Source organism: Trachemys scripta, chromosome 8 (genome assembly GCF_013100865.1).
Source record: "Trachemys scripta elegans isolate TJP31775 chromosome 8, CAS_Tse_1.0, whole genome shotgun sequence".
Lineage (NCBI taxonomy): Eukaryota > Metazoa > Chordata > Testudines > Emydidae > Trachemys > Trachemys scripta.
In genome coordinates, this window is record NC_048305.1 from 52851371 (window position 1) to 52867301 (window position 15931).

The 15931-nt window shown below is 42.1% G+C and overlaps 1 protein-coding gene across 3 annotated transcripts in view; it reads right to left on the reverse strand.

The window, feature by feature from the left end:
• Positions 1–15931, reverse strand: part of ACBD6 (acyl-CoA binding domain containing 6) — a 148534-nt gene that overhangs the window by 121596 nt on the left and 11007 nt on the right. For 2 of the 3 annotated variants that reach the window (XM_034779679.1, XM_034779678.1), the window contains exons 2-3: positions 15443–15507; positions 14938–15034 (exon numbers count right to left, since the gene is read on the reverse strand). The exons of the other annotated variant lie outside the window; for it this stretch is intronic. In XM_034779679.1, coding sequence (XP_034635570.1) covers positions 14938–15034; positions 15443–15507 — 162 coding nt within the window. The remainder of the gene's footprint in view (positions 1–14937; positions 15035–15442; positions 15508–15931) is intronic. 3 annotated transcript variants of the gene reach the window in all.

Genomic DNA, 15931 nt, shown 5'->3' on the forward strand with positions numbered 1-15931 from the left:
AAAAAGTACTGTTACATACTTCCACAGAACTTTGCACGCAGAATGTTAAACAGAAATTTCACTATTTAAGACTTTTGCTGTCATCTCTCCCGTCCCCCCCACCCCTTTTTTTTTTTCCAGTTAGTCTTCAGATTCACAGACATTAAAAACTGTACTACAGATACATGGAGAAACCAAAAGGAAAGATTAGACTTCAGTGGAATTGTCCACTTATTAACTATATGGTGGGGAGAAGCTACAACTGGATGCAGCAGGGTGGCAGATTAAGACCCTTTATAGGAACGTAGGGCTCTTCTGTTGAGTCAACCTAGACCCAGATACTAAAATGCTGCATTGTAGTTCATGGCAATTACTGCTGAGCCACCTAGAAAGTGGGCCCACTTACGTCAAAGAAAGGATATAAAGGAGACTCTCTGGGCCAAATAGATGGAGACTAGGGATGAAAGAGTCATGCAGGGAAACCCAGACTCAGTAAGCTTAGCCTTTTGTTAGGTTGCCGACCCCTGGAATAACCTTTCAGAAATAGTGTGCCGAGTCTTCATTTATTCACTCTAATTTAAGGTTTCGTGTGCCAGTAATACATTTTAACGTTTTTAGAAAGTCTCTTTCTACAAGTCTATAATATAACTAATTGTTGTATGTAAAGTAAATAAGGTTTTTAAAATGTTTAAGAAGCTACATTTAAAATTAAATTAATATGCAGAGCCCACCGGACTGGTGGCCGGGACCCGGGCAGTGTGAGTGCCACTGAAAATCAGCTCGCGTGCCACTTTTGGCACGCGTGCCATAGGTTGCCTACCTCTGGGTTATTCTTTACAAGTCACCAATAAAGCCAGACCGTGGACGGGAGGATGAGCGTGGACAGGAACACAGCGTTTGTGTGCTCTGTTGAAAATAGGGAAGAGACTCTGCCTTACCACACTAGAAAATATGTTTATAGCAGTGAATCTAATAGTGCAATTCTCTGGAGCCATTTTTATTTTTAATTTCTTCCTCCACCTGTGTGTTCCACATTACCCTCACTGAAAGCACCCGGAAGGGATCTGAAAGAGCAGAAATTTCATACTCACCTGGAGCTCAGCTCATCACTGACACATCCACACCTAGGTGTGCTGTGACTGTGCAGATTGTGCATTAAGATGTCACATGGATGCCATCGTTGTTTAAACTGTTCTTTTTTTTAATATATTTTAGGCAGTACATGATATCTTTATTAATTAATGAGATCACGCAACACAAAGCTGAATTCATTTGAACATTCAACTAGCTAAAAATGAACATTTCTACTCTTAGTTTATTAAAGTCATCACCGCTATTTTTAACATGCGCCCCCAGAAAGTTCTGCAATGGTGTACAACATACAGTTGTTAAAGCGCCACTGAGACAACTAGTTGGCTGCCAGGCAATATGCTTCCAGGCAGGATCTGGTAGGATTTAATCAGTTATATTTTTCTCTCTAAACTATTTCATGTTTAGTTAATGTTATATTTTCTACCTCTCCAGAGAGGTAACTAAGACTCTTAATTTCCAAGGAAATGGACTCCTATAATTGGTTTCAGAACATGGAAACTAAAAGAACCAATATACAGCAGCAGAATTTTAACAAAGGAAATCTCCAGCAGTCCTGATCTGGACAACTGTTTGTACTGCTGCTTGGCTTCTTCCAAATTCACACCTTTATAAAATGCTGGCTATAAATTGGCAGTGTTGTATGTCCAACAGCCTGAAAGAGGACTGCAATGTCATAAATAAAAGGGAGAGACCATAAATTTCTATGGAGACTGTGATATAGCATGGCCAGAGGGCAGCAGGAGAGTGATAGATGGGAGATATGTAAGCCCCAGGATGATGGGAGCCTTATTCCCTGTAGAGGGAAGAGAGGCTGCTACAGATTAATTAGAGCACCTGAAACCAATTAAAGGACCTGAAGCTAGTCACCTGATAAAACCCCCCAGCTTCAATCAAGACAGTTGGAGGAGTTGAAGCAGAGCAGTTTGGTGTTGGAGCAAAGAGCAGTTTGGAGGAAAGCAGTTTGAAAGAGTTGAAGCAGAGTGGTTTGGTGGTGGAGCGGAGAGTAATTTGGAGAAGTGCTGTGGTGGGCCAGAAGACCAAGACCTTAGGTAAAGGGAAACCTGGCTTGTGCAGAGCAGAGGGACTTTACAGGCACAAGGGGTTGGGAGAAACTTGGCCCAAGCGGAGAGAGGGCAGGAAGCCCCACAAGCTGAAGGGCCGGAGAGGGAAGTAGCCCAGGGGAAGGAATCGCTAGTTCAAGTGGTTCACCGCTATCCTTAGGGCCTCTGGGCTGGGACCCGGAGTAGAGGGTGGGCCTGGGTCCCTCCCTCTCCACTCCCCTTTTCTGGGACAGTTGATACCCCAGTTCAAGGGTGAGAAACAGCACCCTGAACCCCCACAAGAGGAGAAAGCGCGGGACCCATCATAATAGTGCTGGCAATTTGCCACAAAAGACATAAAATAAAAGACAACACAAAATAGCCCACAAATTCATGCAATATACTATAACCAATTCTGGTTTTGTTTATATTTACTGTATAAGACACTACCTCATCATTTAAGTCCTCTTGTCCATATGGAGTTTGGGGTTAGAACCAGACTTCAGAGAAGCAGGAACTCCTACTCCAAGTCTAGCATTTTGTTTCTATGCTTCATTGTAAATTGTGGTTCTAGTGACAAGAATTGTCAACCATTTGTCAGTATGTCTGCCTGCTGCAGGAAAGGAAAGCCACCTAGAACAGCACTGCTGACAGCCCCACAAATACAGCATTCATGGCAGGGTGGATAAAAATCGATTTTTTTAAATAATAAAAAAAAATCTGTTTTAATAAAATCGGATTTTTGAGTTAATTAAGATCATTATAGCTCAAAGATATTTCATAATGGAATAGGGATTATAAATTCCGATTCTATAGTATGAGACAATATATTCATGTAATGTTTAAGAAAATATTTATAAATGAGTTCCAGTAGTTCATAGATTAGGGACCCAATCTTATGGGGTGCCACAGGCTTCTGTATAGATTATTTAGGTTAATCTTTCTATCTACCCAATGGGACTCAGTACTCAGTCTAGAAGATACCAACAGAGATGTTTAGTTTTGCAGTTCTCAAACTGTGGATTTGTGTCTCCAGAGGTTAATAGCAAAATGTTTTTAAATAAAATAAATAAATAAATAGAGGTGAGAAATAACACACCTCAACTCTATAGTCCCTCTGCAAATTTGTGTACACAGAGTTAATCCCTTACTTCTCTCTAAAAGTGCAACGTTTCAAGAAGTTCAATGAATAGAAGATTGTTGGGGGCAGAATAGGTCTAGACAAGGAGAAGAATCTGGAGATAAATGTGAGAAGCGAGAGACATATGCTTGTTTTGTTAAAATATTATATGTTTGCTGTTGAAGAAAAAAATCTTATAGCTGTTTTAGTTAAATAAAACAACTTAAATGTCTGTCTGGTGATGTTCTCCTCGTAATACAGCATGGCAAGAAAACCCTCTAAATATTAATGATTAACCTGTTGAATTAGAGATAGTTCACCTCCCATTGACTTCATAAATATCTGCTTCAATTACCTTTGGTAAACGAAATAACCAATCATTCATTTTCTGATATAGCAGTAAAACTAATCTGAAAAGTTTTCAAAATAATCACTGTTTAAAAAAGTATAGTGTGTACCTTCTAAAAATGAAACCTACATCTATTTCTGAGTTGTGAAGAATATGTATTAAGATTATAACAACCAACAAGAATGCACTTTTATGTAGGAAACCAGGATTAAATAGAGTCTTCCTGACTCGTGATTTAAATCATGATTTTTTTATTTAAATCAAATCCACCCAGATTCACAGCATACGACAATATTTCTACTTGCTAGAACAAAGCATATTCAGCCCCAGGTACTGCACCTTAGATATCTCCATCTTAGACTACAGGTTCATGAAGGATAATTGCCAGATTGTTTCCCATTGACAGTGTTACAGAGACAAAGAAAATAAAAGACAAACCATTCTATTTTTGTTTGTTTGTTTAAACTCTTCCATTTATTGGTACATCACTACATTCACAGTCGTGGATTAAGAATTTTGTTGTCCATTATTAAGTGGCCACTAATCTGTGTTAGTTTATTTTAAAACTAGCATGCATATGACAGAAGATAATTTGTTTTAAAAAGGGATGTTCTCAAGACATGTAAGTTAAAAAGCTATAGACTGTACCATTAAACTTTAAATTAAATTACATTCACGTGGGTAACATACTTCCCACATAATGAAAGGAGTGGAGGTTTAAACTAATCCTTTTAGCATAATGAAAATTATAAACAAAATGCAGTTACATATATGAAGAAAGGTCCAGTCAGACAACTGATGGTATCCATGAGTGGCTTTGTTTAGGAGTAGAACTTACAAAAAGTTAAGTTTTTTTTTTAATTATTCAGACCTGGAAGGATTAGTTAAAAACTATGAAGTAATTTCACACATTCCTGTTATAAGGTTCATCTTCACAGGAGCTGTTACATTTCTGGCCAATTGCTGAAATCAGACATTTAGCATTTTAGTCACCAGAAGGTTATACAGAGATCCTGCAGCAGTACCAGTGCCACAGTCTTTAGCAATCTGAATCCTTCATTAGTGTAACAGCCTAATACCTTGGGGATAACATGGGCTCCTTTTGTGTGGCATCTCCCTTACTTTCCCAATCCATAAGATGGGCATGATAACTTACCTCCCTTCCTTGCACAGGTGTTGTGAGTAACTAGTACTTGTGAAGTGGTATTATGTTGCCTTATGAAACAGTATGAACGGACTGTTCTCTTATTAATGATGGAGTTGATTTTTTAAAAATACATTTTCAGTCAAATTGTAAAAGGTCCATAAATTCTTAACCTGTATAGCTAATGAACTGTGTTGTTCTCAATTTGGTTGAATATGACCCATTTTGTTTTACATCACAGTTCTTTTGGTCTCCCACAAATCACTCCAGAAACACTGCTCTAACACCAAGAAAAGTATTTTCAGAAGTATCTGTAGTAACACATACTACTATTCTTACAACCAAAAGGAATTAACTTCACAGCTAAAATAACCATGGGCATCTTCCTCACTGGACAGGGCCAGCTCACATAATGTTACCGAACCTGTATCTGCAGGTGGTCATGAGATCTCCATCCCACCAGCTGAAATGTTAGTATAACGTCTACTAATGTTCTAAAACTGTGTGCTGACAAAGAGCTGCTGCACACTAACTGGGAGGTCTATTGTGAGGCTCTCCCCCTTTATTTCAGCCCTATCTTGTGCACTTTGTAGATTCTTATAAGATGAAGCCTCGATTTACTCTAATTACACACACACACTCTCTCTCTCTCTCCCAGAAACATTCTTCCTTAACTACCAGAGATATGAACACTCCTCTTCCAGCTGGCATAAAAATAGTGAGGGTGGAGAATGACACTGTATATTAAAGTCTTGGGCCTTGCAGCAGATAATCCAACCAAATGGATTCATGGTGCTGAATCACAAAAATACCAGTCTGAAAATCTGCCTGAACACTGGAGAATGGGAGCAAAATCCTTAACATGAATCAGTTTGTCAAACAGCCAGCACTATAAAGTCTGGTGTGGGCTGGCACTGCAGTACCAGTTATAACACCACATTTGCGAGTTAGCTGCTACCCTGTTTCCCCGAAAATAAGACAGTGTCTTATATTAATTTTTGCTCCCAAAGATGCGCTAGGTCTTATTTTCAGGGGATGTCTTATTTTTCAGAAATGAAAAATGCCTTATTATCGGTGGATGCCTTATTATCGGGGAGGTCTTATTATCGGGGGGATGCCTTATATTACAACGAGAGGCAAAACTGTAAGTAGGCCTTATTTTCGGAGGATGTCTTATTTTCGGGGAAACAGGGTATATTCCATTATAAACACTCCTTTGGAAGGATTCATAACTCAGCCATTTTAATTTACATTGGGATGAAATTTGCCACATATCAGTTCAGATGTAAATTTAAAACATATCTTACAAGATGGCTAAAAATGAGATCATACAGGATGGTGAATATAGTAAGTTTTTCGGTAGCTTCTGGTGCTTCCTCTCACCTCCACCCCCAGTTACCAATTAAAGCAAACTTTTAAAAATTACAGTCAGTTTTTAGAGGGGTTTTAGCATTAATACGAGTTATTTAACTTTAAAAGGCAGCTATTATGTATTTTCCTATTGACAGTGTATGTGTTTTTGCAACACCTCACTAATAGATTTTGATATTTTATGAACTATTGATTTAATTTTCAGGTAAAAATACAAAAGCAGGTATTACCATAAAAAAGTCAATTAAAAACAAGGAGCTAACACACTAAAAAACAAAATCCTGCATCTGAAACTCCATCCTTAATTAAGGATTTGCAGGGATCTGAGTTACAGGGGAACCCGACATATACAATTATATGTACCACAGCAACAAGGCATAAAGAGGTGAGCTAACGAAAGGGTGTCAGACCTAATTCTGACATTTAAATTGGATCATTAATTAAAAAAAATAAAATAAAGCAGACTTGTTATTTTCCAAAGGCTTTACATGCATGGAATGCTAGAAGGAGCTTAGTTTGCAGAAGGGAGCTAGTTTTTCCTATTGGATGGTAAACCATAAACAGAGATACTCACATCCCAGCAAAATAAACATATAAGAGGAATGTAATCAATGGTATTTTCACATTAGGCACAGACCCAACACATCTTTCCCCTACTGTCCCCACCCCCATTGTAATCCTTCCCAAACCACTCTGCTTCTCACTCCTGACTGCAAACTGTGGCTGCTTGGCCAGATTAAGAAGGTGACATCTGTTTGAGTGAGACACACACTGGGAAGGCATTATGGGTGCTCTGATACTGTTTATGGGCCACAGCTTTTTCAATAAAATTTACTTAAGTTATTTACTTAAATTCTTCCAATACAGAAGTTCTCTCTACTTGGATACCAAGTTACAAATTTGCAGATTCAGAAGGATAACATTAGCTTGATTTACCCATTTGTTAATAAAATGTTAGAAAGGCGCCCAATATAAAATCTTAAATCTGAAACTCAGTCAGAATTTGTTGCTCAAATCTCTTCTAACAGGCCACATTTGAGCACCAAAACCAAGTTTTATAAAACTCAGGTCTGGATTTCAAACCCCAAGTTTTGGAATGTTTAGATACAGAGTTTTGGTTTGGGTCATTATAGAGGTTCTAAGGGCTGGTCTACACTGGGGTGGGGGAATCGATCCAAGATACGCAACTTCAGCTACGCGAATAGCATAGCTGAAGTTGAAGTATCTTGGATTGAATTACCTGGGATCCACACGGTGCGGGATTGACGGCCGCGGCTCCCCCGTCGACTGCGCTACCGCCGCTCACTCTGGTGGAGTTCCGGAGTCGACGGTGAGCGCGTTCGGGGATCAATATATCGCGTCTTATCGATCCCAGATAAATCGATTGCTACCCGCTGATATGGTGGGTAGTGAAGATGTACCCTAAGTTTGGGGCTGGAGTTATGGTTCGGACCAACATCTAATAAATATGAAACACTAATCAGTTTAAAACAAGCTGTATCATTTGTTACTAGAATATTTCCTGAGATTACATCAATAATATCCAGCTCCACCTGCAGTATCTAGATTCACAGTGTAGCCCATTTTTTTGTGGTTAAGAAACAGATTCTCCAGACTTTCACAGTATCCTTGAATTGTGAATTTTCTCTTTTCTCTTTCACACGTTTTAGGTACAAGCAAGTGAAGAATAACATTTTAAATGTGGTGAAGAAAGGCTATTTGAACTGTGACAGGAACACATTCAAACTCATGAACACTCTAGTAGTTGGCTGCTGTGTTATGAAATACTGCCCTCTGCAGCCCATTCTGGAGAAACAGAGTTCAACCAAATTAACATTCATTCCATACAAGTTCTCTGTTTTATAGGTCTACTCTGTGCCTGTAGCAACAATATGTTATTCCTTCAACTTCATTTGCTTTCAAGCTTGTTCTGTTTTTATCAGAAGGGTTGTTTATTCTCTTCAGTGATCCTCTAGTGGCTGCTTTCAATTCTGTGCTCTGCACTTGCTCACTAATAACACAGCACTAGTAGTGCTTTATTGACGTCAGTCATCATAGAGTGAACTGAAAGAGTTTAAAAACAGCATAGACCAGCAGTTTGAATATACATGTACATTTATTCCCTCAAAATCTCAGCATTGGAATTTCAAGACCCAGGAGGGCTCAGGAAGGGGGATACTAATCTAGTTTCACCAAGATTTGGGAATCTTGGGCCCCCTCTGGAACCAAGAGCTATCTTCTTGCTTTGTCTGATCAGTGTTCAGACATTGCCCTGGGCTTTGATGACTTTATTCCTTATTACACAGGAGGAATTCTAAGTTTTGCATTACAAGTAAAATTTTATTCACAAGCTAGTAAACCACAAGTGATGTAAAAAAATGACAATACAGGTGGTCAAGTGGAAGGTCTCCACTACAAGGGCAAATATGTTTTATGTTTCTCTGGGTCTTTACATTTCCCCTTCAAATGTTTCATTTCCATGTTGCAAAACCCAAGCCAGATAAATACTACTCTCAGTTCAGAAACAGATCCTGCAAAGAGGGAGAGGTGATTGTGCTTCCTGTTGCAAGTAAGAGGCATGCAGCAGTGTTCTGGACCTGCTGGAGACTTGAGGTCACACAGAAAGGAACTTAAATAGTCGAGGCAAGAAGAAAAAGGCTTGCAGGAGGATTTAGCAAAGATGGAACTGTCTATGCTGTATGTGGGAAGAGCTGCAGTGATGGCAACAGGCAGATTTGCAACGTAAGAACGGGAAGAAGGAGAATTTAGAGTCAAAGTGCCAAAGTTTCAACCAAAGGAGGTAAATGGAAGGTCTGAATTGAAGAAAGAGCTAAAAGAAGTGGAGTTGTTTACATTGTTATTTATTTTTATTGCATGAACTGTGTGCCAAGCACTTAGTGTGCTGATATTATCTTGGTATGAGAAGCAATAACCCAGAACGCACCCTAACTTTGCTTGTGTGCAATGGCACACAGACTGTGGTCTGTACCTCTATGAATTGCAGATTTGCAGGGAATAAATAATCCCTTATAAATCCTAGTCAATTAAAGATATGTACACAATATAATTGACTAGACTGGCACAAAAGGGACCCCTCTGTCACTCCTCCACACTCCACCCCATACAGTCCCCCATTGTGTAACTGGGGACTGTAGAATCTCTGAATTCCTCAACTGTATTTTTTTTATTATTTTAAAACAAACTTTGAGTTTTAAATCTGAGAGGAATTTTTGTGATGGCATCATAAAACCCCTGAGAACAAAGGTTAACACATTTTTAAAATGTTTTTATGAAATTTTAAAGGGAAGATATATATGAACATCTGAAAAGCTTTCTGATAATGAAACATATTATGCATTGAAATGGACTCTGAAGGGAACTTTAAAACCTGATAGCGCTCTCTATTTAAAAAAAAAAAATGCTGGCAAATTTAATCCATCTTGAACAGCTAAACTTTTCATATTCCTAATAAGAGACCCTATATTTTCTCTCAACAAAGCCCATCAGACACACACAATTATTGTTTCTTGTTCACCAGCTACTTATAATGGAAAAAAAACCTGGCCTACCAGCTGATCATGTAAGGAGGAAAGAGCCAGTGACTAAGCACCTAGTACTGTGCACACAAATCTTTTTTTAAAATTAAATTTAAAATGTGAAGACTATAATGACTTTATTATTTTATCACCTTTATGCTCAAATAAATTCGTTAGTCTCAAAGGTGCCACAAGTACTCCTGTTCTTTTAAAATATACCTTAGTTATTATAATGAACAGAGCTCCCTCTTGTGCCTGCAGGAAGGTGGACCTGGTGCAACAAAATCAGAGTATAGCTGGCATGAGATAAACACCAGAGAAGGGGAGGTCTGGTTCTCCTGTATACCATTACTAACTTGGTTAAACAATAGACAATTAATGGAAACTGTCATGGTGTAGCAGGGTAGTCACCCCACTCCTGCTCTGAAAGGGTTAAAAGCCAGCTCTTGGAGAGGGCTGTGGCAGAGAGCCAATAAGAATAGGCTGATTGGGAAGGCAGCCAGAGCTGGGGCCACACCCAATTAGGAGACAGCTGGCCCTATAAAAGGCTCTGAGCCAGGAGCTGGGTCAGTCTCTCTCTAGCGCTTGGGAGAGAAGGACCTGGCTGCCTGGGAGCTCAGGGTACAGGGCTGGGGAAAGCTAGCAGAGCTGGGGAACTCCAGCCTGGCAAATTCCCCAGGCTGCGGGACTTGCTAAAGGCCAAAACAGGTACCGGGGTTGCAAAGGTGCAGCCCGGGGTTAGGCAGCAGCAGCAGGTCCAAACTCCCCCTTGCCAGTGATGAGTGGTTTACAGACTACAGTCTGCCCCAGTGAGCAGGAGCTAGATGATGACTGGCAGTAGCCACTAAGGCCAGGTGGGTTTAGAGGATGGGGGTTCCCCTGGGAGGGGAGATGCAGAGCAGGGGTACTGCAGGGGCAGAACACTGAGGTAAAGGACACTGGGGTCTGGGCAGGACATGGGGCCTGAGGCAGGTGAGCCACCAGCCAGCAGAGGGTGCTCTGGGCTAAAATTGAGCTAATTCCCAGGATAACCAGCAGGAGGTGCCACACGGGTGAGTCTCACTTCGCTACACATGGGGACAAGAGGTTGCTGTTTAACATACTAATTAATAATTCTCTCCCTCTTAACACCCTTTCCCTGCACAAATGCTGCAGAATGTAGCAACTTTCTCCTCTTCCCCGTTCTATTTTTGACCACCTTTCTCCAACACAGAGCCTTCCTACCTTGTTCAACTGATTTCTGGCTCACTCACAGGCAGTTTGCAAGGCAAGGGATACAATCAGGATATGAAATTCAGGGTCTAAGCTATGGGGAATGCACATCAGGACAGAAAGCCTTACATTATTATCCCTACGTCATTTTCATTATCATTCTACTTGGGAGTTTTGAAAGCAAACAGAAAATGCTTATTATCTTTAAAGTTTTGAGAGAGAAATTCTGTTACATATGTGACAGTCTAAAACACTTAGATCTGCTGAAATGTTAGGGCAAAACACCTGAAAAGGAAATCCATATAGCCTCAAACCACTCCCTTTTGTGGTTTCAGAGCTGTAAGGATACTAAAATCTGCTGGAGACAGGCATTCACTCCTGGATGAAACTGGCAAGGTAAGACAATTTGGGCCCTAGCTGCCTTAAGAGTGGCCCCCTTTCAGAGTCTATCATTGCTCCCCAAACCCTTCAAACATTTCTATGACTGAAAACAAAAAAGAAAAGCAGGAAAAAGAAGGAGGCATGGATGAGTGTGAAACTCACAGTAACAAGCCTGTGCACTAATGCTTTGAACCACTATACAGCCTGAGCCGGTTTCTCTCCCGACAGGACTCTCAAAGTCGCACAACATTTACAAATACAATTTAAAAAATGTCACACTAGTATACTATGGGGCTTTGTTGTTATTCAATTCAGTTCCCAGCAGACAAGGATCCACAATGCAAAAATCACTACCACTTATTAGCAGTCCCAGAGGCACCAACTCTTAAACGAGACTGGTGACGGAACTCCCTTTCCTGGTCAATGGGCTGGATGGGTGACAATGCCTGCTCTCTATGTGAATAGTGGAGTTCAGTCTCCAGGGATATCCATTCAACACCCTTTCCCAGTACTGAATTCATATGCTTTTTTAAAAATTAATTTTGAAAGAAAATGTCATGACTGACTCCTCAAGGAAAGAGCTCTGAACTGGCACAATCAAGACAGGTCCATTTTTAAGTCTAGCACTTAGGATGGTGCCCTTTAAATTCTTCACCTCATAGATATTGCAATCAATGAAAGTATCTCCAACAGCTGTATCAGTTTGACCAGAACATATGCTGGTTTCTGCTTATCCACCTTCCACTGAGGAGTGAAGAGGATAGATATGTGCAGCGCAGGATAATGGGGGGAGTAATCATGCTAAGACGCACCCATTCTTTGCCAGGAAAAAGTGTCAGAATTCCAGCTCCTTCATTTACTGTGTGGTTCGATTTTTTTAGACATTTTGAAAAACAAAGTCGATTCTTGAATTCATGTCCTAGATTCTTGCTGCAGAGAACTACCATACAAATCAGAACTGGCCACCAACAGAGGATGAGCATGCCACACTCCAAGACGTTTCAATGGGAAGATTTCTATTTATCAACAGAAGCTACATTACAGCGATTGCATCCATAAGGATATAGAAAGGGTTTCCCCCCCTACTATATGAATAATACTTGAGCTGCAAGGTGTTTTTGTTCATTCAGGCTTTTAACTGATCAATATTTATTGGATTTTTTCCTTATTTTGCAAGGATGTTTTAGATTGGACAAGATTTTATGTAAGGTAAAGCATGGAAAAATCACTGACTTTTGTATGCTAATGGGATTGTACAGTCCAGAGTTATTTTTCTAGAGATGCTCTATAACGCTTTTCATCCTCCAGACACTTTGCAAATATTAACTAATTCTCACAGCACGCTTCTGAGACAGAGGAGCATTAGCATCCCTATTTTACAGATGGGGAAGCTGAGCCACAGATGTTCCACATCTACCCTAAAGCCTCAGGAGGCATCAAAACCAGAATTAGAACTCAAGTTCTTGGTTCCAAGTCTTGTGCTCAGACAAGAACTCTCTTTCCTAAGGTGGAGGAGCAACAGAACCACAAATTTTCTACCATCATAAAATCAACATGCCTGAAGTAGGTATTTTTAAAAGGTGTATAAAAAGGATGTAGACATTCCACAGTTCCTTGTAATTCTAAGTCAAACACCCTGTAAAGCAGAGGTGGGCAAACTATGACCAGTGGGACCATCCTGCTCAGCCCTTGAGCTAGGGTTACCATATTTAAAAAATAAAAAAAGAGGACACTCCACGGGGCCCTGGCCCCGCCCCTTTCCCACTCCCGCCCCAACTCCGCCCCTTCCCCGCCCATTCCCAAAAGTCCCCGCTCTAACTCCCCCTCTTCCCTCCCAGCCACGCGAAAAGGGCTGCCCAAGCGCTACCGGCTTCACGATTTGCCGGGCAGCCTGCAGACCCTGCGCCCCCAGACGGCGCTTCCCCAGCACAGCTGGAGCCCAGGAGGGGAAGTGCCCGGCCGAGGGCGCAGGGTCTGGAGGCTGCCCGGCAAACCATGAAGCCGGTAGCGCTCGGGCTTCAGGCAGCCCCTATGCCTCCGGATCCTGCACCCCCGGCCGGGTACTTCCCCTCCCCGGCTCCAGCTGCTGTGCTCCTCCCGACTCTGTTTAAGAGCCGAGCTGCCCGAGCGCTCCGGCAGCCCCCTTGCCTCCGGACCCTAGCCGCCGGCCGGACACTTCCCCTCCCAGGCTCCAGCTGCTGTGCTCCTCCCCTGACTCTTCGGCTCTGTTTAAGAGCCAAGCTGCCCGAGCCAGCACTACGGGCTTCGGGCAGCCCCCTTGCCTCCGGACTCCGCGCCACCGGAGCAGAGCAGCTGGAGCCAGGGAGGAGACGTGCCCGGCCGGCGGCTGGGGTCCGGAGGCAAGGGGGCTGCCTGAAGCCGGTAGCACTGGCTCGGGCAGCTTGGCTCTTAAACAGAGCCGAAGTCTGAGTCAGGGGAGGAGCAGAACAGCCGCGGGAGAGGAAGTGCCCGTCCGATATTTTTCCCGGACATGTTCAGCTTTTTGGCAATTCCCCCCGGACGGGGGTTTGATTGCCGAAAAGCCGGACATGTCCGGGAAAAAACGGATGTATGGTAACCCTACTTGAGCTCCCAGTCGGGAAGGCTAGTCCCCGGCCCCTCCCCCACAACCTCAGCTCGCCGTGCTGCCAGAGTTCTGGGCAGCAGGGCAGCGAGAGCCGCCAGGTGTAGCGTATTAAATTGCTCCCCATGGGAATGTGCTACTTTCGGAGCACCAGGACTGGCAGCTGTAAGTAGTACACCGTAAGTAGCACATTCCTACAAGGAGCAATTTAATACACTACACCCGGGTGGGGAAGGCTGTGCCTCCCCAAAAGCCTGGCCTCCTCCCCCATCCACTCCCTCCCACTTCCCACCCCCCGACTGCCTCCGTCAGAACCCATGACCCTAGGGTGACCAGACAGCAAGTGTGAAAAATCGGGATGGGGGTGGGGGGGTAATAGGAAACTATATAAGAAAAAGACCCAAAAATCAGGACTGTCCCTATAAAATCGGGATACCTGGTCACCCTACCCGACATATCCAACCCCCCTGCTCCCTGTCCCTGGGACCCCCTGCCCCTAACCTCCCCCCCCGGGACCCCACCCCCTATCCAATCCCCCTGTCCCCTGACTGCCCTGCCCCCTATCCATACCCCCACCCTGTCAGGCCCCCCGGGACTCCCACACCTCTCCAACTGCTCCCCAAGACTCCCTGCTCCTTATCCAACCCCCCGCTCCCCGCCCCATTACCATGCCGCTCAGAGTACCAGGACTGGCAGCCATAAGTACTACACCATAAGTAGCACATTCCTACAGGGAGCAATTTAATACACTACACCCAGCCCTCCATACAGTTTTGGCACCCTGATGTGGCCTCAGGCCAAAAAGTTTGCCCACCCCTGCTGTAAAAACTACTGTATTTTGATGCAATAATGGTGCCCAGTTAAGAGATACCTGTTAAAAAAATGGTCCTCTTAAAAGGAGACAATGCCCATACACCAGAGAGACTATGAAACCCTTAAATAACTGATAAAGTAATAAACCTGATGGCTGAAATACTATTTAAAACTACTCTAAGAAGTTAGGTTTCCTGTGCAGTGAATTAAATTTTCCTGGAGCTCTTTTAGATGAAGACCTGATGCAAATATTCAGATGTGCAATAAAAATGTGTTTAATTGATTTCTGCATGTCATTTATTTCCATTTATCCTACCTGAGGATTCCAACTGGGATCCAGTTTCTTCACTGCGGCAATGTATTCTTGCATAGCCTGGTGGGGACTTGAATCTCCCAGGGCTTTCCATGCTTCCCTGGGATACAGAGAAAAACATAAAATGGCCCATTCATAGAACTGATACATCTGCCTCTTACTCATTGTCACCAATGAAACAGTGATCAGGCCTAACGCAAGCCTACCTTCATACTTCTGGGAAAAGGAAAGACATCTCTTACCCAATTTTGAAGCCATCAATCCTCTAGTCAGGCTTAAAAAGAAACTCCTTCACCCACTCATATTTATTTGTTGCTGATTAAACCAATACAACAGTAAATTAGCAGAACACCACCACCATTTTAAGAATTCCCTAAAGGATTATTTAATCATTAAGAAAGAGATACATGCAAAGAAAGATTCTAGTTCAAGCAATCTAAAAGATGTGACCAAAAATAACAATTTCTGATTTTATTTTATTTTAAGAATTGCAAGGATTTCCTCTTACCATTTCTGCTTTCCTTCAAAATCAAAGAAACTGGGCTTTGGAGTGTTACAGTTTCCAAATTTGACCTAAAGAAGAAAAATTGCCTTTGTTACAATGAATGATAGAGAGGGATAAAGTTTAATTTATCATTATAATTTGTTAGCCAGTTCATAGCAGCAAATATCCAGATTTATTACACCTCTTGATTTCAGAGCAAATTTATACTCCTGTCTGATTGACAGTTATTAGCGTCATATCTCCCTGGCAAACCTCTCAACTCCAAATATTTTTATTTTAACAGTCTCACACAGCTATTGGCATATTGGCCTTTGTTATTTTCTGTACAGGATACAGAGATGGAGTTCTGATATGCAGATAATTTCTTCTGCAGGTATTACCCAGCAGGTGATGCTGCAGAGTGATTTTCACTCGAAGACTTGTCAGAGAAGGAAGGTCCAACTTTGAGGAAAATCGCCTTCCTTGTCCTGGTGGCAGAAAAACGCCAGAAAA